The sequence below is a fragment of the Misgurnus anguillicaudatus genome, chromosome 10, assembly GCF_027580225.2.
Source record: "Misgurnus anguillicaudatus chromosome 10, ASM2758022v2, whole genome shotgun sequence".
Lineage (NCBI taxonomy): Eukaryota > Metazoa > Chordata > Actinopteri > Cypriniformes > Cobitidae > Misgurnus > Misgurnus anguillicaudatus.
In genome coordinates, this window is record NC_073346.2 from 41,205,113 (window position 1) to 41,227,888 (window position 22,776).

The 22,776-nt window shown below is 40.2% G+C and overlaps 2 protein-coding genes across 2 annotated transcripts; both read right to left on the minus strand.

Moving 5' to 3' along the window:
* Nucleotides 1-10,834: 10,834 nt before the first annotated feature.
* On the minus strand, nt 10,835-14,304 carry gpatch3 (G patch domain containing 3). Its single transcript, XM_073872637.1, has 7 exons — nt 13,895-14,304; nt 13,344-13,806; nt 12,925-13,094; nt 12,155-12,214; nt 11,583-11,704; nt 11,349-11,476; nt 10,835-11,193 (listed from the first exon to the last, which is right to left on the minus strand). Exons 1-7 carry the CDS (start codon nt 14,295-14,297, stop codon nt 11,007-11,009), a joined length of 1,533 nt encoding a protein of 510 aa, XP_073728738.1. The 5' UTR covers nt 14,298-14,304; the 3' UTR covers nt 10,835-11,006.
* Nucleotides 14,305-15,242: 938 nt separating this feature from the next.
* Nucleotides 15,243-21,710, minus strand: smpd5 (sphingomyelin phosphodiesterase 5). The gene is made up of 8 exons (XM_055211596.2): nt 21,460-21,710; nt 17,988-19,099; nt 17,816-17,891; nt 17,088-17,228; nt 16,543-16,632; nt 16,378-16,441; nt 16,084-16,243; nt 15,243-15,905 (listed from the first exon to the last, which is right to left on the minus strand). Exons 2-8 carry the CDS (start codon nt 19,035-19,037, stop codon nt 15,804-15,806), a joined length of 1,683 nt encoding a protein of 560 aa, XP_055067571.2. The 5' UTR covers nt 19,038-19,099; nt 21,460-21,710; the 3' UTR covers nt 15,243-15,803.
* Between the last annotated feature and the right edge of the window lie 1,066 nt (nt 21,711-22,776).

The window sequence follows — 22,776 nt, forward strand, 5'->3', positions numbered from 1 at the left end:
GATCACTCTTCAAGCCACAAGTAAAACGGTCCAACCCCCATGTCTCTACGATGTTCTGATGCCGAGATATAAGGCTTTGTTTGTTGTGTTGCTAGGGTGCTCATATTTGGTTGCTAGGGGCGTGGCTTAATAACTCTGTAAGGATCCTGAGAGTCTGATTGGATGCCTGAGTAATATGATCCCACCCCCATGTCTCTATGACAGTGTGATGCAAAGATATCTATCTGTGCATTTTATAATGGCAGTCTATGGGAGATGTTGCTAGGGTACCCAAAATTGTTGCTAGGGGCGTGGCTTAATAGCTTTGGAGAGATACTGGAAGACTGATTGGATGCCTGAGTAAAATGAGCCCACCCCCATGTCTCTACGCCACTCTAGAAGGAAGATATTCCATCTGGGACGTTTTTATTCCCTTATATGGGCGTGTTCCCTGCCCCATTATAAGTCAATGGGAAATTTTGGGGGCCTCTTACACCCCAGGGGTACAGCTTACACCCCAATGTGATGTATGTTCTTACAGAGCCTGCCAGCCTCTTCAACTGTGATAAGCCACAAGTTTCTACAAATTTTTCGTTCGCAGCTATGACCCGTCAAAGTTGGTCGTAATGTTAAGTCAATGGAAATTTTGGGGTGTTTGAGCCCCCCGTTTAGGAATTCGGTAGGTCCCATCAGTTAGAAAAGTCATAGCATAAATCTACGGACCAGTCTTAAAAGTTTTATAAAGTTTTGTGGGTGTAGCTTGAAAGCTCTAGGAGGAGTTACAGTCAGAAAAAATGGGGATCAGAAGAAGAATAATAATAATAACTAGATAGGTACATTTCCTGAAGAAAATGTGAAGTGGTGCTTGCCGTGGCAAAATTCTGGGGGCAATGTATGATTATACTCAGAGTCACGAGTCAAACGGTCCAACCCCCGTGTCTCTACGATGTTCTGTTGTGGAGATATAAGGCTTTGTTTATTGAAGGTAGTATGATTACCATGAAGCTAGCATGATGTTAGCATAATTAACGTGAAGGTAGTATGATGTTAACATGATTAGCATGAAGCTAGCATAAAGCGAACATCATTAGCATGAAGCTAACATGATGTTAATATGATTAGCATGAAGTTAGCATGATGTTAGCATGATTATCAGGAAGTTGGCATGATGTTAGCATGATTAGCATGAAGTTAGCATGAAGTTAGCATGAAGTTAGCATGAAGCTAGCATGAAGCTAGCATGAAGCTAGCATGAAGCTAGCATGAAGCTAACATGATTAGCATGAAGCTAGCATGATAAGCATGAAGCTAGCATGATTAGCATGATGTTAGCATGATTAGCATGAAGTTAGCATGAAGCTAGCATGAAGCTAACATGATTAGCATGAAGCTAGCATGATTAGCATGAAGCTAGCATGAAGCTAACATGATTAGCATGAAGCTAGCATGAAGCTAGCATGAAGCTAACATGATTAGCATGAAGTTAGCATGAAGCTAGCATGAAGCTAACATGATTAGCATGAAGCTAGCATGATAAGCATGAAGCTAGCATGATTAGCATGATGTTAGCATGATTAGCATGAAGTTAGCATGAAGCTAGCATGAAGCTAACATGATTAGCATGAAGCTAGCATGATTAGCATGAAGCTAGCATGAAGCTAACATGATTAGCATGAAGCTAGCATGAAGCTAGCATGAAGCTAACATGATTAGCATGAAGTTAGCATGAAGCTAGCATTAAGCTAGCATGATTAGCATGAAGCTAGCATGAAGCTAACATGATTAGCATGAAGCTAGCATGATTAGCATGAAGCTAGCATGATTAGCATGATGTTAGCATGATTAGCATTGTGTTAGCATTGTGTTAGCATGAAGCTAACATGATTAGCATGAAGTTAGCATGAAGCTAGCATGAAGCTAGCATGATTAGCATGAAGCTAGCATGAAGCTAACATGATTAGCATGAAGCTAGCATGAAGCTAGCATGATTAGCATGAAGCTAGCATGATTAGCATGAAGCTAGCATGATTAGCATGAAGCTAGCATGATGTTAGCATGATGTTAGCATGATGTTAGCATGAAGCTAGCATGATTAGCATGAAGCTAGCATGAAGCTAGCATGATTAGCATGAAGCTAGCATGAAGCTAGCATGATTAGCATGAAGCTAGCATGATTAGCATGAAGCTAGCATGATTAGCATGAAGCTAGCATGATGTTAGCATGATGTTAGCATGATGTTAGCATGATGTTAGCATGATGTTAGCATGATTAGCATGAAGCTAGCATGATTAGCATGAAGCTAGCATGAAGCTAACATGAAGTTAGCATGATTAGCATAAAGCTAGCATGAAGCTAACATGATTAGCATGAGGCTAGCATGATTAGCATGATGTTAGCATGATTAGCATGAAGTTAGCATGATGTTAGAATGATTAGCATAAAGATAGCATGATGTTAGCATGATTAGCATGAAGCTAGCATGATGTTAGCATGATTAGCAAGAAGTTAACATGAAGTTAGCATGAAGCTAGCATGATTTAATGTGAAGTTAGCAAGATTTATTATGAAATTAGCATTAAGCTAGCATGAAACTAGCATGAAGCTAGTATGACTTAGCATTAAGCTAGCATGAAGCTAACATGACCCAAAGACCCAACCCCCATGTCTCTATGATGTTCGGATCCAGAGATATAAGGCTTTGTTTATTCGGTTGCTAGGGTGCTCATATTTGGTTGCTAGGGGCGTGGCTTGGGAGTGGCCAATGATGTGGCCAGTTATTACACTCCGAGTCACAAGTAAAACGGTCCAACCCCCGTGTCTCTACGATGTTCTGATGTCGAGATATAACTGTTTAAATGTTATGTTGCTAGGGTGCTCAAAAGTGGTTGCTAGGGGCGTGGCTTAATACCTCAATAAGGATCCTGAGAGACTGATTGGATGTCTGGGTAAAATGAGCCCACCCCCAAGTCTCTATGACACTGTGCTGCAAAGATATCCATCCTGGCATTTTATAATGGCAGTCTATGGGAGATGTTGCTAGGGTGCCAAAAATTGTTGCTAGGGGCGTGGCTTAATAGCTCTGGGATGAGTCTGAGAGACTGATTGGATGCCCGAGTAAAATGAGCCCACCCACTTATCTCTACGACACTGTAAAGCAAAGATATCCCATCTGGAACGGTTTTATTCCCTTATATGGGCGTGTTTCCTGCCCCATTATAAGTCAATGGGGCACTTTTGGGCACCTCTTACACCCCAGGGGTACAACTTACACCCCATTGTGATCCATGTTCTTACAGAGCCTAACACCCTCTTCAAATGTTGTAACCCACATGTTTCTACAAAATTCTCGAGCGGAGCTATGACTCGTCAAAGTTGGGCGCAATGTTAAGTCAATGGGATTTTTCGGGTGGTTTTTCGCCCCCCTTTCGGAAATCCTGCACCCGATCGCTTATAAAAGTCATAGCACACCTCTCCTCAATAAGCCGGTCGATTTGAGCCCTATTTCATGGGTCTACGACAAAGCGTGCGGGACGAGTTACGCGCCGAAAAAAGTGTCCAGAAAAAGAAGAATAATAATAATTATAATAATAATAAGTATGAGAGATAATAATAGTGATGCCTTGCATAAATGCAAGCACCACTAACTAGATAGGTACATTTCCTGAAGAAAATGTGAAGTGGTGCTTGCCGTGGCAAAATTCTGGGGACCATATATGATTATACTCCAAGCCAAAAGTAAAACGGTCCAACCCCCGTGTCTCTACGATGTTCTGATGCGGAGATATAAGGCTTTGTTTACTCTGTTGCTAGGGTACTGTATTTGGTTGCTAGGGAAAAATTTGGCATCCCATAATGATTACACTCCGAGTCACGAGTCAAACGGTCCAACCCCCGTGTCTCTAAGATGTTCTGATGCGGAGATATAAGGCTTTGTTTACTCTGTTGCTAGGGTAGTGTATTTGGTTGCTAGGGAAAAAATTGGCATCCCATAATGATTACACTCTGAGTCATGAGTCAAACGGTCAAACCCCGTGTCTCTACGATGTTCTGATGCGGAGATATAAGGCTTTGTTTACTCTGTTGCTAGGGTACTGTATTTGGTTGCTAGGGAAAAAATTGGCATCCCATAATGATTACACTCCGAGTCACGAGTCAAACGGTCCAACCCCCGTGTCTGTATGATGTTCTGATGCCGAGATATAAGGCTTTGTTTACTCTGTTGCTAGGGTACTGTATTTGGTTGCTAGGGAAAAAATTGGCATCCCATATAAATTACACTCTGAGTCAATAGTCAAACGGTCCAACCCCCTTGTCTCTACGATGTTCTGATGCGGAGATATAAGGCTTTGTTTACTCTGTTGCTAGGGTACTGTATTTGGTTGCTAGGGAAAAAATTGGCATCCCATAATGATTACACTCCGAGTCACGAGTCAAACGGTCCAACCCCCGTGTCTCTAAGATGTTCTGATGCGGAGATATAAGGCTTTGTTTACTCTGTTGCTAGGGTACTGTATTTGGTTGCTAGGGAAAAAATTGGCATCCCATAATGATTACACTCTGAGTCACGAGTCAAACGGTCCAACCCCCGTGTCTCTACGATGTTCTGATGCGGAGATATAAGGCTTTGTTTACTCTGTTGCTAGGGTACTGTATTTGGTTGCTAGGGAAAAAATTGGCATCCCATAATGATTACACTCGGAGTCACTAGTCAAACGGTCCAACCCCCGTGTCTCTACGATGTTCTGATGCGGAGATATAAGGCTTTGTTTACTCTGTTGCTAGGGTAATGTATTTGGTTTCTAGGGAAAAAAATGGCATCCCATAATGATTACACCCCGAGTCATTAGTCATACGGTCCAACCCCCGTGTCTCTACGACGTTCTGATGCGGAGATATAAGGCTTTGTTTACTCTGTTGCTAGGGTACTGTATTTGGTTGCTAGGGAAAAAATGGCATCCCATAATGATTACACTCCGAGTCACGAGTCAAACGGTCCAACCCCCGTGTCTCTACCATGTTCTGATGCGGAGATATAAGGCTTTGTTTACTCTGTTGCTAGGGTACTGTATTTGGTTGCTAGGGAAAAAATTGGCATCCCATAATGATAACACTCCGAGTCACGAGTCAAACGGTCCAACCCCCGTGTCTCTATGATGTTCTGATGCGGAGATATAAGGCTTTGTTTACTCTGTTGCTAGGGTACTGTATTTGGTTGCTAGGGAAAAAATTGGCATCCCATAGAAATTACACTCTGAGTCACGAGTCAAACGGTCCAACCCCCTTGTCTCTACGATGTTCTGATGCGGAGATATAAGGCTTTGTTTACTCTGTTGCTAGGGTACTGTATTTGGTTGCTAGGGAAAAAATTGGCATCCCATAATGATTACACTCCGAGTCACGAGTCAAACGGTCCAACCCCCGTGTCTCTAAGATGTTCTGATGCGGAGATATAAGGCTTTGTTTACTCTGTTGCTAGGGTACTGTATTTGGTTGCTAGGGAAAAAATTGGCATCCCATAATGATTACACTCTGAGTCACGAGTCAAACGGTCCAACCCCCGTGTCTCTACGATGTTCTGATGCGGAGATATAAGGCTTTGTTTACTCTGTTGCTAGGGTACTGTATTTGATTGCTAGGGAAAAAATTGGCATCCCATAATGATTACACTCGGAGTCACAAGTCAAACGGTCCAACCCCCGTGTCTCTACGACGTTCTGATGTGGAGATATAAGGCTTTGTTTACTCTGTTGCTAGGGTAATGTATTTGGTTTCTAGGGAAAAAAATGGCATCCCATAATGATTACACCCCGAGTCATTAGTCATACGGTCCAACCCCCATGTCTCTATGACGTTCTGATGCGGAGATATAAGGCTTTGTTTACTCTGTTGCTAGGGTACTGTATTTGGTTGCTAGGGAAAAAATGGCATCCCATAATGATTACACTCTGAGTCATTAGTCATATGGTCTAACCCCCGTGTCTCTACGACGTTCTGATGCGGAGATATAAGGCTTTGTTTACTCTGTTGCTAGGGTACTGTATTTGGTTGCTAGGGAAAAAATTGGCATCCCATAATGATTACACTCCGAGTCACGAGTCAAACGGTCCAACCCCCGTGTCTCTACCATGTTCTGATGCGGAGATATAAGGCTTTGTTTACTCTGTTGCTAGGGTACTGTATTTGGTTGCTAGGGAAAAAAAGGGCATCCCATAATGATAACACTCCGAGTCACGAGTCAAACGGTCCAACCCCCGTGTCTCTATGATGTTCTGATGCGGAGATATAAGGCTTTGTTTACTCTGTTGCTAGGGTACTGTATTTGGTTGCTAGGGAAAAAATTGGCATCCAATAATGATTACACTCTGAGTCATTAGTCATACGGTCCAACCCCCGTGTCTCTACGACGTTCTGATGCGGAGATATAAGGCTTTGTTTACTCTGTTGCTAGGGTACTGTATTTGGTTGCTAGGGGCGTGGCTTGGGAGTGGCCAATTATGTGCCCAATTGTTACACCCCTAGTCACAAGTAAAACGGTCCAACCCCCGTGTCTCTACGATGTTCTGATGCCGAGATATAACTGTTTGAATTTTATGTTGCTAGGGTGCTCAAAAGTGGTTGCTAGGGGCGTGGCTTAGTAAGTCTTTAAGGATCATGAGAGACGGATTGGATGCCTGAGTAAAATGAGCCCACCCCCATGTCTCTATGACACTGTGGTGCAAAGATATCCATCTGGGCATTTTATAATGGCAGTCTATGGGAGATGTTGCTAGGGTCCCGAATATTGTTGCTAGGGGCGTGGCTTTATAGATCTGAGATGATCCTGAGGGACTGATTGGATGCCCGAGTAAAATGAGCCCACCCCCTTGTCCCTACGAAGCTGCAATGCGAAGATATCCCTTCAGGAAAATTTTGATTCCCTTATATGGGCGTGTTCCTTGCCCCATTGACTTTTCATTAGGGCACTTTTGGGAGCCTCTTACACCCCAGGGGTACAGCTTACACCCCAATGTGATGTATGTTCTTACAGAGACTACCACCCTCTGTAAATGCTGTAACCCACATGTTTCTACAAAATCCACGAGCGGAGCTATGACCCGTCAAAGTTGGGCCCAAGGTTAAGTCAATGGGATTTTTCGGGTGGTTTTACGCCCCCCTTTCGGAAATCCTGCACCCGATCCCTTATAAAAGTCATAGCACACCTCTCCTCAATAATCCGGTCGATTAGAGCCCTCTTTCATGGGTCTACAACAAAGCGTGCGGGACGAGTTACGCGCCGAAAAAGTGTCCGGATGTAAGAATAAAATATAATAATAATAACTAGATAGGTACATTTCCTGAAGAAAATGTGAAGTGGTGCTTGCCGTGGCAAATTTCTGGGGACTGTATATGATTATACTTCCAGTCACGAGTAAAACTATCCAAACCCCGTGTCTCTACGATGTTCTGATGCTGAGATATAAGGCTTTGTTTACTCTGTTGCTAGGGTACTGCATTTGGTTGCTAGGGACAAATTTGACATCCAATAGTGATTACACTTCGGGTCACGAGTCAAACGGTCCAACCCTCATGTCTCTACAATGTTCTGATGCGGGGATATCAGGCTTTGTTTATTCGGTTGCTAGGGTACTGTATTTGGTTGCTAGGGAAAAATTTGACATCCACTAGTGATTACACTCTGAGTCACGAGTCAAACGGTCCAGCCCCCGTGTCTCTACGATGTTCTGATGCGGAGATATAAGGCTTTGTTTACTCTGTTGCTAGGGTACTGTATTTGGTTGCTAGGGAAAAAATTGGCATCCCATAATGATTTCACTCCGAGTCACGAGTCAAACGGTCCAACCCCCGTGTCTGTACGATGTTCTGATGCGGAGATATAAGGCTTTGTTTACTCTGTTGCTAGGGTACTGTATTTGGTTGCTAGGGAAAAAATTGGCATCCCATAATGATTACACTCTGAGTCACGAGTCAAACGGTCCAACCCCCGTGTCTCTACGATGTTCTGATGCGGAGATATAAGGCTTTGTTTACTCTGTTGCTAGGGTACTCTTTTTGGTTGCTAGGGAAAAATTTGACATCCCATAGTGATTACCCTCCGAGTCACGAGACAAACGGTCCAACCCCCGTGTCTCTACGATGTTCTGATGCGGAAATATAAGGCTTTGTTTACTCTGTTGCTAGGGTACTGTATTTGGTTGCTAGGGAAAAATTTGACATCCCATAGTGATTACCCTCCGAGTCACGAGTCAAACGGTCCAACCCCCGTGTCTGTACGATGTTCTTATGCGGAGATATAAGGCTTTGTTTACTCTGTTGCTAGGGTACTGTATTTGGTTGCTAGGGAAAAAATTGGCATCCCATAATGATTACACTCCGAGTCACGAGTCAAAAGGTCCAACCCCCGTGTCTCTACGATGTTCTGATGCGGAGATATAAAGCTTTGTTTACTCTGTTGCTAGGGTACTGTATTTGGTTGCTAGGGAAAAAATTGGCATCCCATAATGATTTCACTACGAGTCACGAGTCAAACGGTCCAACCCCCGTGTCTGTACGATGTTCTGATGCGGAGATATAAGGCTTTGTTTACTCTGTTGCTAGGGTACTGTATTTGGTTGCTAGGGAAAAAATTGGCATCCCATAGTGATTACACGCCGAGTCACGAGTCAAACGGTCCAACCCCCGTGTCTGTACGATGTTCTGATGCGGAGATATAAGGCTTTGTTTACTCTGTTGCTAGGGTACTGTATTTGGTTGCTAGGGAAAAATTTGACATCCCATAGTGATTACCCTCCGAGTCACGAGACAAACGGTCCAACCCCCGTGTCTCTACGATGTTCTGATGCGGAGATATAAAGCTTTGTTTACTCTGTTGCTAGGGTACTGTATTTGGTTGCTAGGGAAAAAATTGGCATCCCATAATGATTTCACTCCGAGTCACGAGTCAAACGGTCCAACCCCCGTGTCTGTACGATGTTCTGATGCGGAGATATAAGGCTTTGTTTACTCTGTTGCTAGGGTACTGTATTTGGTTGCTAGGGAAAAAATTGGCATCTCATAATGATTACACTCTGAGTCACGAGTCAAACGGTCCAACCCCCGTGTCTCTACGATGTTCTGATGCGGAGATATAAGGCTTTGTTTACTCTGTTGCTAGGGAGCTGTATTTGGTTGCTAGGGGAAAAAATGGCATCCACTAGTGATTACCCTCCGAGTCACGAGTCAAACGGTCCAACCCCCGTGTCTCTACGATGTTCGGATGCGGAGATATAACTGTTTGAATTTTATGTTGCTAGGGTGTTCAAAAGTGGTTGCTAGGGGCGTGGCTTAATACCTATGTAAGGATCCTGAGAGACTGATTGGATGCCTGAGTAAAATGAGCCCACCCCCATGTCTCTATGACACTGTGGTGCAAAGATATCCATCTGGGCATTTTATAATGGCAGTCTATGGGAGATGTTGCTAGGGTGCCCAAAATTGTAGCTAGGGGCGTGGCTTTATAGCTCTGGGATGATCCTGAGAGACTGGTTGGATGCCCGAGTGAAATGAGCCCACCCACTTATCTCTACGACACTGTAAAGCAAAGATATCCCATCTGGAACTGTTTTATTCCCTTATATGGGCATGTTTCCTGCCCCATTATAAGTCAATGGTAATTTTCGGGTGCCTCTTACACCCCAGGGGTACAACTTACACCCCATTGTGATATATGTTCTTACAGAGCCTACCACCCTCTTCAAATGTTGTAACCCACATGTTTCTACAAAATCCTTGAGCGGAGCTATGACTCATCAAAGTTGGGCGCAATGTTAAGTCAATGGGATTTTTTGGGTAGTTTTTCGCCCCCCTTTCGAAAATCTTGCACCCGATTGCTTATAAAAGTCATAGCAGACGTGTCCTCAATAAGCCGGTCGTTTTGAGCCCTGTTTCATTGGTCTACGACAAACCGTGCGGGACGAGTTACGCGCCGAAAAAGTGTCCAGATATAAGAATAAAGATAGACTAAGTATGAGCACTAGTAATAGTGATGCCTTGCATAAATGCAAGCACCACTAATAATAATATCCCTGAGGAATAGTAATAGTGATGCCTTGCATAAATGCAAGCACCACTAATAATAATAAGATTAAGATGAAGAACAGTATGTTGGCTTTTTCAAGCCAACATAATTAAATATATTTTTGAATGAATATATTATATTTTGTCTTAACCTTCATATTTCAAAATGCATTTTAGGGGCAACAAATACGTTTCTATTTTTACAACCCATATGGAAAAAAATATTTTTTCCTGGCCAAAATACAAAAATAATTTTTTAAATGTATAAAGTATAAATATAAAACGTATAAGTATGTATAAAATATAAAGTTATAAGTATATTTTGCAGTTGAAAATATATTCAATTTTTGTTATGTTTACAGGTTCGTAACATACAACGTTTTTTCCCTCAATGCGACGTGAACATAAATGCTTTAAAAAACATTCAAACAACATATAATATATAGTAAACATATTTCAAAATATATTGAATATAAATGATATATTTTGAAATATATTTAAAACTATATTTTAACATATATATTTTTTGCGAATGTGGACGCAACTACAAACATTGCAAATAAATAAAAAACATAAAAATAAAGCAACATAAGCCCACGATAGGGGCGCTGTGGTCCATGATGTGACTGCCATATGAGAGTTGTATTCAGGTCAATGTACTCAACTCATGATATATCCTCATTGTCTCATTTATAGCGTTTATTGTCTTTTGCATCTAAGCTTCTCAATTATACATGCTCGGAGTCGTGACACCCATTCTGCACATGAACCTCATGACTGTATAAATAAAAAAAGCCAAACTGACTTTGCTGTACACTTTAATACAAAATAACAGACAACAAACTTCAGTTTAAAAATCCTGAAAAACAAAATACACATTTTCTTTTTGCATAACATATGTAGATGACAATAAATATGCATTATCAATAAAATGCAAGTGAATATCACTAAGAATGATAAGAGGAGCCAGTGGTCATCTGGTTTTGCGAGAGCTGCTCGCTGGTTTCCAGTATCTGTACTTCATACTGGTACTGGGTTGACGTCGCAGCACCTCATCACCTTTATCAATGTCCTTGGGTTCATCATATATTGTCGATATATGAAAATCTTTTTTGGGTTTCTTGAGTGGAAGAAATGAGCTGAGCTTCTCTCCATGGTACCTACCAAATGCATACAAAAAGTAATTTAGCAACCAATTCAAAGTCACCAAAATGTTTAGAAGAAACCATTTACTATGTGAAAAACCGCCCATAGAATAATAATAAACAGCAGTGGTAGAAATAATTAACAGGTGCGGCATAATGTCAACACTCACCCAAAGCCTCTTTTACAGTTTGGATGTTGTCCTTCATTCTCTAAAGCCTCTGACATCCCAGGCCGACTGCTCCCGAGCCCCTCGCCCTCTCTCCAACCCTGTTTCTCCATCACACGACGACCCACACCCTAAAACACACACAGGTTTAAAGTAGAACTCACATTGTTAAAGATGTTTAACTCTTTAATAGATCTCCACTGGTGATTACCAAACAGTGAATTAAATCACTCAAACCTTTGTAAATCTTTCAAAGCTGCCGATTTTCTGTTGTCGTCCAGGGAGGCCCTCCAGCCCCTCTCGCAGCCTGTTTTCAGATCGCATGCGGACGTAATCTCTGGAATCCATATCTCCACCATCTGACAGAAATATAAACAAGATATAAAATACAATATCTCACTAAATACAAGTACAGCTTGTGTATCAGCATACTACACATTAGTCATAATTTAGGCAACCTCACATCCTTCCAGTGCTGTGTGCTGTAATGTTTCAGATGAGACACTAATGATGGGAGAATTATGATAGCAGACTCTTTCATACAAAAGTAAAATAGAGCACCAAAATCATCACTAAGTGTAAATCTTATTTTAAGTTTTAAATGATATCTGTGTTCAGATTTATAAGAAAGTTGTGCTTCAGCACATCATGTCAGTTTTGAGCGGTCATGGATGCCAAAATACTCAGAAGACTTCTTTTAGAAAACTTGACAAAAATGGGAGTGTGATGAAATGATGATAAAAATATGTCATGTTCTGTGATATAAACAGTTAATGTCATAAGTCTGTTTATAAGCAACATGTTTTTACCTTTATCATAATAAACACTCATGTCCACGTCCCAATCGTCCGCTGTCTGCTCATCAAAATCTGTACAAAACATTTAAACAACAGTGAGTAATTGTATAAACAGAATTAAATACAGATCCATGTAGATCTTAATAACTAGGGTTGCCAACTGTCCTGCATTAGATGAGACGTATTTTGAGCCTAAGTTATTTGTCCGTACGGGACATCCCGCGTCTCGTTTTTTGACTGCTACGCTGATCTAACAAGTGACTTATACAACAAGCTTGTGCGACTTCATGTGGTGCCACAAGAACCAAGAGGCAGATAACATCAAAATCCACTTTGATGTCATCCACCTGTCAGTTCTTGCGGCGCCACAAGCAGCAGTGGGATAATGTTTTTTTACTCTTAGTGCCGGAGTCACACGTGTTTTGTTTTAGACAGATATTAAAAGACTGTGTTAAAAGAAACCTGCAGTAAATTAACTATTAGTAAACCCACTGTATGTTGCCAAAGAGTTATAAATAAATATTTAATTAGGAGATTTACCATTTTAACAAATGGCTTAAATACACTGTATACACAAAGCCATATGTGCTGCGGCAGCCATCTTTGGGCCCGTATTTTAGCGTGAGAAAGTTGGCAACCCTACTAGTGTCTACTTATCTACTATTTATTATTTTAATATAAATAAAAAACAAATCCAAATACTGTACATCTCTGCTACTAATGATTTTAAATTATGATAAGATTAATTTTAAGCTATAAATATAAAGCTATGAAAAAGATACCTCCTTCCTCCTCCTGCCAGAACTGAGCATCTGTGTAGAAGACGAGTCCAGATCCTCCCTTCTCCCACTTCAGCTCGATCTTCTCCTCATAAAGTCTTTCTTTAGTGCGCTCTTGACTCGTGACATCATCGTGAAGAGCTTCATGTCTCTCCCACTCCTCACAGCGGTCATCATCCTAAAGATAACACACTTATTTTACATGCAACAATTTGACAAAATTAATCAATCTTTTCTAAATGATTTTTTTTAACACCTTGGATATAATATATCTTTAACAATGGAGGTTTGCATTGCTGCCATGAGGGTTGGATTGGCTTAATCAGTATGTGTGCTCCCTAAAAATCAAATCCAGAATTCTGAGCTACAGCAATGACTTTGCTGATGAAATAAAACAAAAAGATTGATTGTTTTACACAAACTCATCATCATCAGGTCCTGACAGCTCCTCCTCACCATCACCATCCTGTGACTCTTGACTGACAGGTGCAGAGTCGGGATGCTCCGTGTCCGCGTGTTGAGTCGGTCCGAGCGGGGCAACACTTCCAGGCCCTGAGATTTCCACCCCACCCGCCGTGAACACACTTTCCTCTGTAGGGGTCACGACAGCTGTGTTGTAATACTCGTATGGCACGTTGCCGTAGCGCCGATGTGAGCCGGTCTTCGGGAAGACGAGCCCGAGCTTGCGGATGAGGCGCGGCGGTAGGCGGCATGACTGGATGAGCGCGAGGAAGACGCTGACCGGGGTCCCGACGTTCCCTGCGGGCATGAGCGCCGGTGGATTGAACTCTGGAAGACCCTTGAGGTCCTGCATGGTAAACTGATCTGATTGGGCAACGTGACGTTTCAACTCAGCCTTCGTCTTGTAAGGGAATGAACTGGGCTCTGTGAACAAAGACAAAAATAAACAATTTCTGTTGTGCAGTTTGTCTTTGATGACGTCATGTTAATGTTGTTACGTCAGTGTACTCACCGGTCTGATCTGATACTTTGATTCTTCTGATCAGACATTTCCTGCCCAACCAGTTACCAGCAGAATCGACCCACTGGTTACCAGAATACAGCTTCATGAATCTGTCTGATGCCTCTGCGTGTACCGACACCACACAACAACGCGAACCGTCGTGTTTCCCATCGGAACCATCGTTTTTTTCACTGGTTCCAGCGCCGGACACAGCCGCTGCCTGCACTCGAATCTCCGGTCGGTGTCGGTAATGGAAACACTGAAAGCATTTACTCTCTATAAACTGACTAAAATAGTTCCGCAAATCTGCGGATCGGAACCGCACAGGAATGTTGTTTACAACGAAATAAACGGCAGACTCCGACGCCGCCATATTGGCGTGTGTGAAGCCGGACGTAGAAATACCAAACATATCAAAATAAAAGTCACGGGGCTTTTTGGCATTTTAAGGTAGCATGGGATATAAAATATTTGTGCATTTAAAGTGTGTGTAACTGCATTTTCTGTTTTATTTACCAGGGCAAAATTTAGGTTTTTAATAATAGGTAGGCTCAGCCTCCAATGAGTTCCAATGAGGGTGTGATTTAAAAAAAAATATTTATAAAATAGTTTGAAAACTACGATTGGATTTTATATCCGCCTCTTTGCACGAATACACTGTATTACAAAGATGGATGTATAACATTTACTTTGTGTACAGACTAATTTTTAAACCGCTTACACTTGCGAAAAAGTAAAAAATGATATTGGTAGTTTTTGTTTTGGTATTTCTTATAAGAAATGAATGCATTATACTTTACTATTTGTAAATTCATGTAATAGTTTTAAAGTTTAAATGTAACTACGGATGCGTCCGAAAGCAGGATGTGTCTGGTCGATTTAAAAAAAAAGGCAGCCTAGAAAGCGACTGGAGCACAAATTTAGTGTAAATAAAGTTTTATTTTCACTTTTTACACCTTTTGATTGCATTTATAGACAAAGTATTATTGTAGTTTTCGAATGTGGGATTAGTTATCAGAAAGGTGCTCTCTGTTTATATTTCCAACTGAATTTTATTATGCTGCCTATGAAGGCTGTCCGAATGCGTTTCTCAGAGCTGCCTTCATGCCAGTGAATTCATTATCTTATGAGGCAGCGAGGCAACAAGTCAGCTGCCTAAACTTTTGGACGCAGCCTACGTTACAAACAGGTCTATTTTAATCTAAATTAATTGCATTTTTCAGTGAATAACAATTCCCACATTTAACCATTCCCTGAAAACTATTCTGTCTGTTTACGTTACTTTTAGTGAAAATTTGATCAATATGATCAGAGAAGATTATAAATAGAGAACTGCAAAAACTACTCAAATGTTATAAAAAAATCTACCTTTTATTAAAATACATTTCCAAAATTATTTTGGTGTTGTCATGAAAAATGTTGCAGATTACAAGCATGTTTAAACTATGCATTACATCTATACATAGATAAAATAATATAACTGACTGAAGTTATGCATAGATAAACATTTAACAGAACTATTGCTTAAAGAAGTGATTCAGATTCTGATATTTGGTTTTACTCTCTTACATAGTTCAAGCATTTAAAAGGGTTGCTGATTCTTAATCCTTATCAATCATAAAGAAACAGTTCACTCTAAAATTAAAAAGAAAGTTCATCTTTTCAATCTTTGTTTATTTTTTCAGTCTATCAATCCTCTTATTCTTCATGCAATTAAAGTAACAGCCAACAAAAGTTTCTTATACTCATGCACTGGATTTCAACTTTTGAAACTTTTCTGATGCCATGCAACAGCTTTCTGTGATTTAAAGCCTTACTGTATATTTAAGTCATTCTCATCTGGCAGTGCCTTTGAAATTTTTAGGTGAACTGTTCCTTTAAAGCTAGGATGAGGGTTACTGGACAATAAACATGATCTTCACATCTCTTCTGAATCCAAAGTGACGTTGAGTCTGAAGCTCACAGGGATGTGATCGGTCAAACCAGCCAACTGGGTCACGTATGTAAACTCTTCCACTTCCTAAACAAGAACAAAGGAAACAATTTAAAGTGCTTTGGAACTGACCCTTTCATTCAAAGCCTTTAAACTAGAGTAAAAAAATAGAGTATTGTGAACAATGTGAACTGATCACGTCTGATCTGTACTACATCATATGATGCGTTTTAACCAAACATTGAAAAAGAGAAATGAAACCTACTGTACTACATTGACTGGAGACAGAAGCCTCTCGATAAAGCAGATAGTCGATTCGACGGCCCACCCAGGGTTGATCAGACTCAGGGTAAACCAGAGGAACATCTTTAAGAGGAACCGGTGGAGATATATAAAGTCTGCGATGCTCTTCAGTTTCTAAAGTTCTACAAACCAACCCAAATAATCTGATTATTAAATAAACTGCTTCAGTTTCAGCTGTGATGCTTCTTCAAAATACATTTAAAGAAGTATCGACTGTATCAATAATACTGCGTCTGATGTAGAAGTGTTATCTTACTGCTGCAGGTTGTCTGGAGTCATTATTTTCTCATGATAAAGTGTCGGCTGTTCCAACAGAGTACCTACAAATAAAACCACATTAACTGAGGAACAGAAACAGAGGTGTTTGTGTATTTCAATGTGTTGAACATGCAGATGAAGAGTTAGTATGAGTGTTATTGACCTATGACCCAGGGTTTTTCTTGACCTGCTCCAGATCTACAGGGATCTCTGTAGTCATCAAACAGACTGTGTGACTGTTCAAGTCTGTCATCTAAACACACAACAGACGTACAGCTGTTACACAGAACTCAATTATAGCTTTTGGTTTTATTCAATATATATCTAAGTATTTTATATTTACTATAAAAGTGATTTTCTCAATCAAAGAAACCTAAACAGCCCTTATAGCCAATACCATACTAAATGTATACAAATAAAAATGACCTTAATGAAAGAAGTAAACGCACAGTAAAAATGTGTTTATAAAACAATGACAGCATGATTTTAAAATGTTTTTTCATTAAGTACCCCAAAAACAGTGTTTTAATTTATAAGAACCAATACATAGATAGTAATTAAGATTTGCAGTTTTATATGACACCATCTTTAGAAAGAATAATAACCAAAATGAAGCAAAATCTTAACTTAAATATCACCAGAAAACAATAATACAATGCGAGTATATAGTTTGGCTGTAGAATATGACATGTTGTTTAAAAGACTCACCAGGGGAACAGTTGTCAAAGTTAAAGTCTCCACAAAGCACATCAAACATCACCATTTCACCTTCTTGTTTGGTCTGTTTTTGAAACTCATTTATCCATCTGGTCAACATGTTCAGCTGCTCGAAACGAATTTCTCCATCCCCTGATAAAGACCAAATCAATGTTTTTAGTTTCAAAGTAAAGCATAATTAAAATTGGCTCATAATAAAGTAGGGCTGGGTGATATGGCAAAAAATTTAATCTGGATTTTGTTTCAAGACATTCGACTGATTCACCATTTTTTTGTCAACTTATAACTACAATACTGCAGTAACTTCTCTTTCCGATAACATTATTTTTATAAGATGCAAGAACATCTGGTTAAATTAACTAAAGTTTTAATCCAAGTGCAGTAAAGAAGAGTTATCAGCATACTTTAAATATAAAATCAATAACGGCACTCTACTTTTCCCACATACAGGACAAAAGGGCATAAAATAATAATATTGCCTAATTGGAGTGCCATTTCATTTTCTATGTAGCAAAACGATGCCGTGTAATCAGATTCACATTGACTTTAACGATCTTCCATTCAAAATCTCCATTCCCAGATTGAAATAAAATTAAAATTGCGTCAAAACGTACATTCGAATTAATTTAAAAAATCAGTAAAATGGCCCAGCCCTATAATAAAAGATAAGCACAGAATGAAAACAATGCCTATAGGGGATTGGGTTGAAGATCACTTGCCCTCGGGAGCGTGCAGATGAGTGCAGTTCATATACCCAACCATTGTCTTCCCTCCTTTCTGTAACCCTATGTCCACCTTGTGAAGAGACAGCTTGTGTTAGTCACAAATACACAACCGGTCAAAGGTTTAGACACATTAATGATCACAAAACTAGAATGAATATGAATGCACCTTTACACACAGCACGCCTTTGGCAGCCAGCGCGTCTTCTCCACGACTGTTGGGAAAGCAGTGAAACTGAGCTTCCAGCACCGGATAACGACTAGCCAGGAATAATCCGCTGTTAAAAAACTTGAAAGAGGAGCAACTTCCAAACGGATGGCACGCATACACGCCAACATCATAGATGATATGACCGTAAAGTGGACCGAGAGCCTGCGTGAGCTTCAGAGCGGCCCTCTTATCAAACACCTCCTCCAGACAAACTATATCCACGGTGGGTGGAAACAGAGAGGAAACCTCCATCGGCACATCGCTGTCTGTAAACAGCGTCCGTAAGGAGCGAGGAGGATGCTGGTTGAAATTCTGGTTGCAGTTGGGATTGGAATGCTGCTTCGATTCTCCCGGTTCCTCAGAAGATGCTACAGAATCCCTCTTGGGAACATCTCTATCTGGTTCAATTCCCTCCGTCTGATCCATGGCTCCGTACGAGTTAGATGCACCCTGCGTGAGCAGAGTGCTGGAGGGGGTGACGGTGCGGCAGCTACTGGGAGAATCGACAAATATACGGATATGAGGGCGAGTCACACCTTGGACGATGTTGTGCCCGATGATTTCCGCACGCCGCTGGGTGTGTCCGAGGTTGTTGAAACGCGCTATGCCGTCTGTCAGCAGGCACAGGTTAGCAGATATGAATCCAAAACTGACTTTACCCGTCTCTTCCCATCTGGCGTTGCGGTCCTCCATAGGAATGATCTTCACCTGCTTGTGGTATGAGAAAGGCCTGCGTACCGCTTGGAGCGGTGCCCATAACAGGAAGCCCAGGAGAGCGAAGGGTGTGGAAACGATGAACAGAATGAAGAAAAGGACGGAGCCGAAGATGACTTTAAGCGGGTGGAGGTAGCATTCCTCTTCTCGCCGCTGCCTGCGCTCCAAACTGGTGCTGTGGCAGCCAGCGATGAGACGGTCCAGAAACCAAAAACATGGAAAGATGAGTCCCCATCCTACAGCGTGGAGACCTTCCAAAAAAGCATTGGGGAAAGGGGACTCTCTCAAAGACATGCCTTAACACCACATACCACAGCAAACAGTCTTCTCATATCTCACACAGATCCAATTGAATTCTGTTGCAAAATGAAAAACAAAAACTTGATCAACATGCAATGTTTCAAATCGACCCGACACTGACATTAGTTGTGACAGGGAAGTGTGTGTTCATTCAAAACTGACAGAACAAACACTGAATGCCGAGTGTCATAACAAGAACAATGCAAATCTGACACATCACTGGAATAAAACCTTCAACTGTCAGCTATCAATTCACACGCTGAAGTTTCCTTCTGGAACTTTATATTAAATGGCTTTGAGACGTGCATACAGCCTGCTAACAAGAGAAACAGGTTTGCATAACCTTTGTCATGTATTTTCAGGTAGATATCTACACATATATCTAATGAAGGGAAATATGAAATACTACTTTGCCACTGTTGGGTCACAAACCAAAAACAGGTCTGTTCTGATACTGATAACATACAACACAGAAAAACTATGTAGGTAGATATTGAACGAAGAGAAAAGATTTTTACACAGCGGGGTTAGTTGTCACACAATAAAGCCTCAGGTATACAATGATTATGAAATGAAAACAATGTAAATACTATTCATCAAAATGATAACTCTTAATACAATATCAGGGGAAATAACTCACAAGTATCATTTTTTTTTGTTCTTTATAAATCTATTTCTATGCATTGCTACATAATAGACGGATGGTTCGATGAAGGATGATTGATGGATGAATGTGTGGATTTCTATCTATTATAAGCAGATATATAAACAATATCCACCTTTAGTATATAGACAGAATTTGATTGAATTATGTGTGTTTAAACTAAATTTTCTATCAGGTGTTCCAACAAACCCTCTGTTTGTTACAATGAACCCCAACTATGGGGTAACGTTTGCATTCCTGTCACTTTTTATGTAATTGTACGATAACTGTAGATCACACAAACAAACTTTAAGTGTTCATTTGTGTAAAAACAATTTTTATTGTAAATTTTTTAATGATAAGCCAAAGTCAAAAATTGTTAATTTTTGTGCCCTGCTCTCCCCTTCATACATGGATATTACAGATCCTCACAGCAACAGAATCTGTATTTAATGTAATCTGGGTTAGATTTCCTTTTACCTTCTAGTTTTGTTTCTGGTTTCAATGATGAATGCATCTGTCTGATTTAACTGGAGTCTAACAAGTCACAGATGAGTTTTTGTGACACTCCTTCATATATGGGACTGGAGAGTTAAAGGCAGGGTATCTGATTTTGAAAAATACTTACTGTAGCCTACCAGCACTAAAATCACAATCCCACCCTTCATTCAAATCTTCATCCAAAGACACGCTTCCTCCAAAACACATGTTGTAAAGTTACTAATGTTAATTCAGGTTTTTGCTCTTTGCTGATCCAGATGGGTTTTTTGTTGTTGTCTCAAAAAATGTATTTTGCTTTGTGGCTACTGTGCAGTTTGTCAATTCAGCAGGAAAGTTTGCCATTCTTCCTCTGTTTACAGACAAGAGGTGAGTGCACGTGAACGCGCCGATGACGTATGGTGTCTGTGTGAACAGGTTGCAGTGGCATGCAAAACACGTTCACAGATGAGGAGCAAAACTTGCATGCATCCAATTACTGTGTTTGGTCCAAGTTCAATGATTTATTGAAACATTTTTAGTCACATATAGGTGACATATATTTATAAAAATAAATTTAAAGAACTTAACATAGTGATTGCTATCAGGAGACTTTTAAGCAGCTGTTTCTATAAATGTTTCTGGATCAAATCAGATACCCTGCCTTTAAGAAGCCTGTTTTGCAATCCTAACTAGAACTCAATTCAGTGCATTTGATTTGCATTTAAATGTCCTGCTGTCCAATCACAACACGCACCACATCAGACCTAAAGATCTTTTTTTTTGGCCATGTTAAGAACCAGTCAGTGTTCTCTGAATGAAATTGTCCAGATTAGAGTTGATTTACAGTAGACACAGATGATGAAAGCAGACTGAGTCTCTCTGTTAATCCACACCTCACCATCTGCACACTCTCACACACGCGTGTGAGGATGATGATGATGATGATGCGTGTTTACTCACACAGATCGAGCAAACACAAACAGATTCATATTTTCATTTATCGATCGACTTCAATAACACCACAGATTTTATGATACTGACATGTTCGATGATAAAATCAACAGATTTTAATGATAACTCCAGCTGTCATGTAGTAACACTGACAGGATCCGTGTAACAACACGTGTGCTGACGTCATCATACGTTTGCGGCGTATCAAATAAATAAATGTACACCCACGAGCTACAAAACAGCCTAACATAAAACTGCACGGTATAGCCACGTGTAACTGGCGATCAGTTCCCGGTTAGCAGGGCGGATAATGGTGAAGTTTACCTGTCTATCAACACTTACCTGGTTAAATGATTCTGGTGTGCACGCAGTCGTTGTTTTGACGAGTGGATGTGACAGATCTTCTGTTTCATGGCTCGTTTACTGGAAACCGAACCGATTCAATAATAAAGCGCAGTATGGTTTGGTTTTGATTCTCGTTTCCTGATCGTGTCCCTCCTCCAGCGGTTTCTACAAGAACGCGTATTAATGGGTCATGCGCGCTACAGATCACATCCCTGTGCGCGCTCCCGTTCACTTGACAGCGAACTTCCTGGTTGTCTGAAGTTAACGAGACTTGAAGTGCTTATCACATCAAAAATGTTTTAACTCTTAAAATTAAAGGTTCCCAAAACTGTACGGTTCTATAAAGGTTCTCTCTGTTGCACAAAAGGTTTTTCTAGTGATTATAGTGGATTCTTCAGAAAAGGTCAATGGTTCTTAGACTAAAAAGTTCTTTGGGGGGAAAAATGGTTATCCTATGGCAGGGGTCTTCAAGCACTCTTCTTCCAGGGCCAGATTTTATAAGCGTTAATATGATGCAGGACAAAATTTTACCCCTATTTTGCCTTTTATGATTTTTGGGTATTTCCCAGAATTCGGGCCTATTTATGTCCCTAGGGTGTAATTCTATTAAAACCTAATTAAATCTAATACATTTGAGCACCATTAATTAGTATAAACAAAAACAAGCCTAGACTTTTTTATAGCTGCTCTTACTAATAATTTTATCACATTTTATTGGTGTTTTGTGGTACAATATCGGTGTTTTGGTGTTGTCCTTCACCAGAGTTTTCACATGTCGTGCCATATTTCAAACATTATTTATCACAAATTAATAAAAAAAAATATTTATATGAATTAAATGTTACTTGAACTAATAAATTACATGCACAGATTAAGCATATATATGCATTTTGTACTTTATTTTGCGTAATTTGTACCTGTCCCATGGTTTAGCTGTCATTACCAACACGCTCTGCATAAAGGGACTTTATCCATGGTAACCTAATGACATAGTGGAGCACATAGATTTCAAACTGCAATACTGATGCCTTGATGTCCAGAAAAGTAAGCAAATCGACTCTTTATATTTTCTGTACACTTATGTCATTACCATATGTGTTGTAGTTCTGTATTTTTAATCATTTTTTAAATATTTTTGTCACTTTAATAGTTAAAATGGTGTACAGTACATGTAGAAAGCTAACTACACTTGCTTAGTCATCATCTTAGCTAGTAGAGCTAGTTTTTTTTACAAAAATGTCATTACCAGCACAGTCATTACCAGCACAATACATAATTTTGCCAATAAATTATCATGTATAAATAACAAAAGCA

Bases quoted from the DNA above. Each gene is read 5' to 3' on its own strand.
- gpatch3 (XM_073872637.1), bottom strand. From the start codon at position 14,297: ATGTTTGGTATTTCTACGTCCGGCTTCACACACGCCAATATGGCGGCG. The intron at 13,095-13,343 runs GTTTGTGTAAAA...TCTTTAGGATGA, and splicing joins TCAGGACCTGATGATGATGA to TGACCGCTGTGAGGAGTGGG. The intron at 12,215-12,924 runs GTATCTTTTTCA...TGTTTTGTACAG, and splicing joins CTGGCAGGAGGAGGAAGGAG to ATTTTGATGAGCAGACAGCG.
- smpd5 (XM_055211596.2), bottom strand. From the start codon at position 19,037: ATGTCTTTGAGAGAGTCCCCTTTCCCCAATGCTTTTTTGGAAGGTCTC. The intron at 17,892-17,987 runs GTGCATTCATAT...TCTCTTCACAAG, and splicing joins AAGGCGTGCTGTGTGTAAAG to GTGGACATAGGGTTACAGAA. The intron at 17,229-17,815 runs GCAAGTGATCTT...GGTCTTTATCAG, and splicing joins TCATCTGCACGCTCCCGAGG to GGGATGGAGAAATTCGTTTC.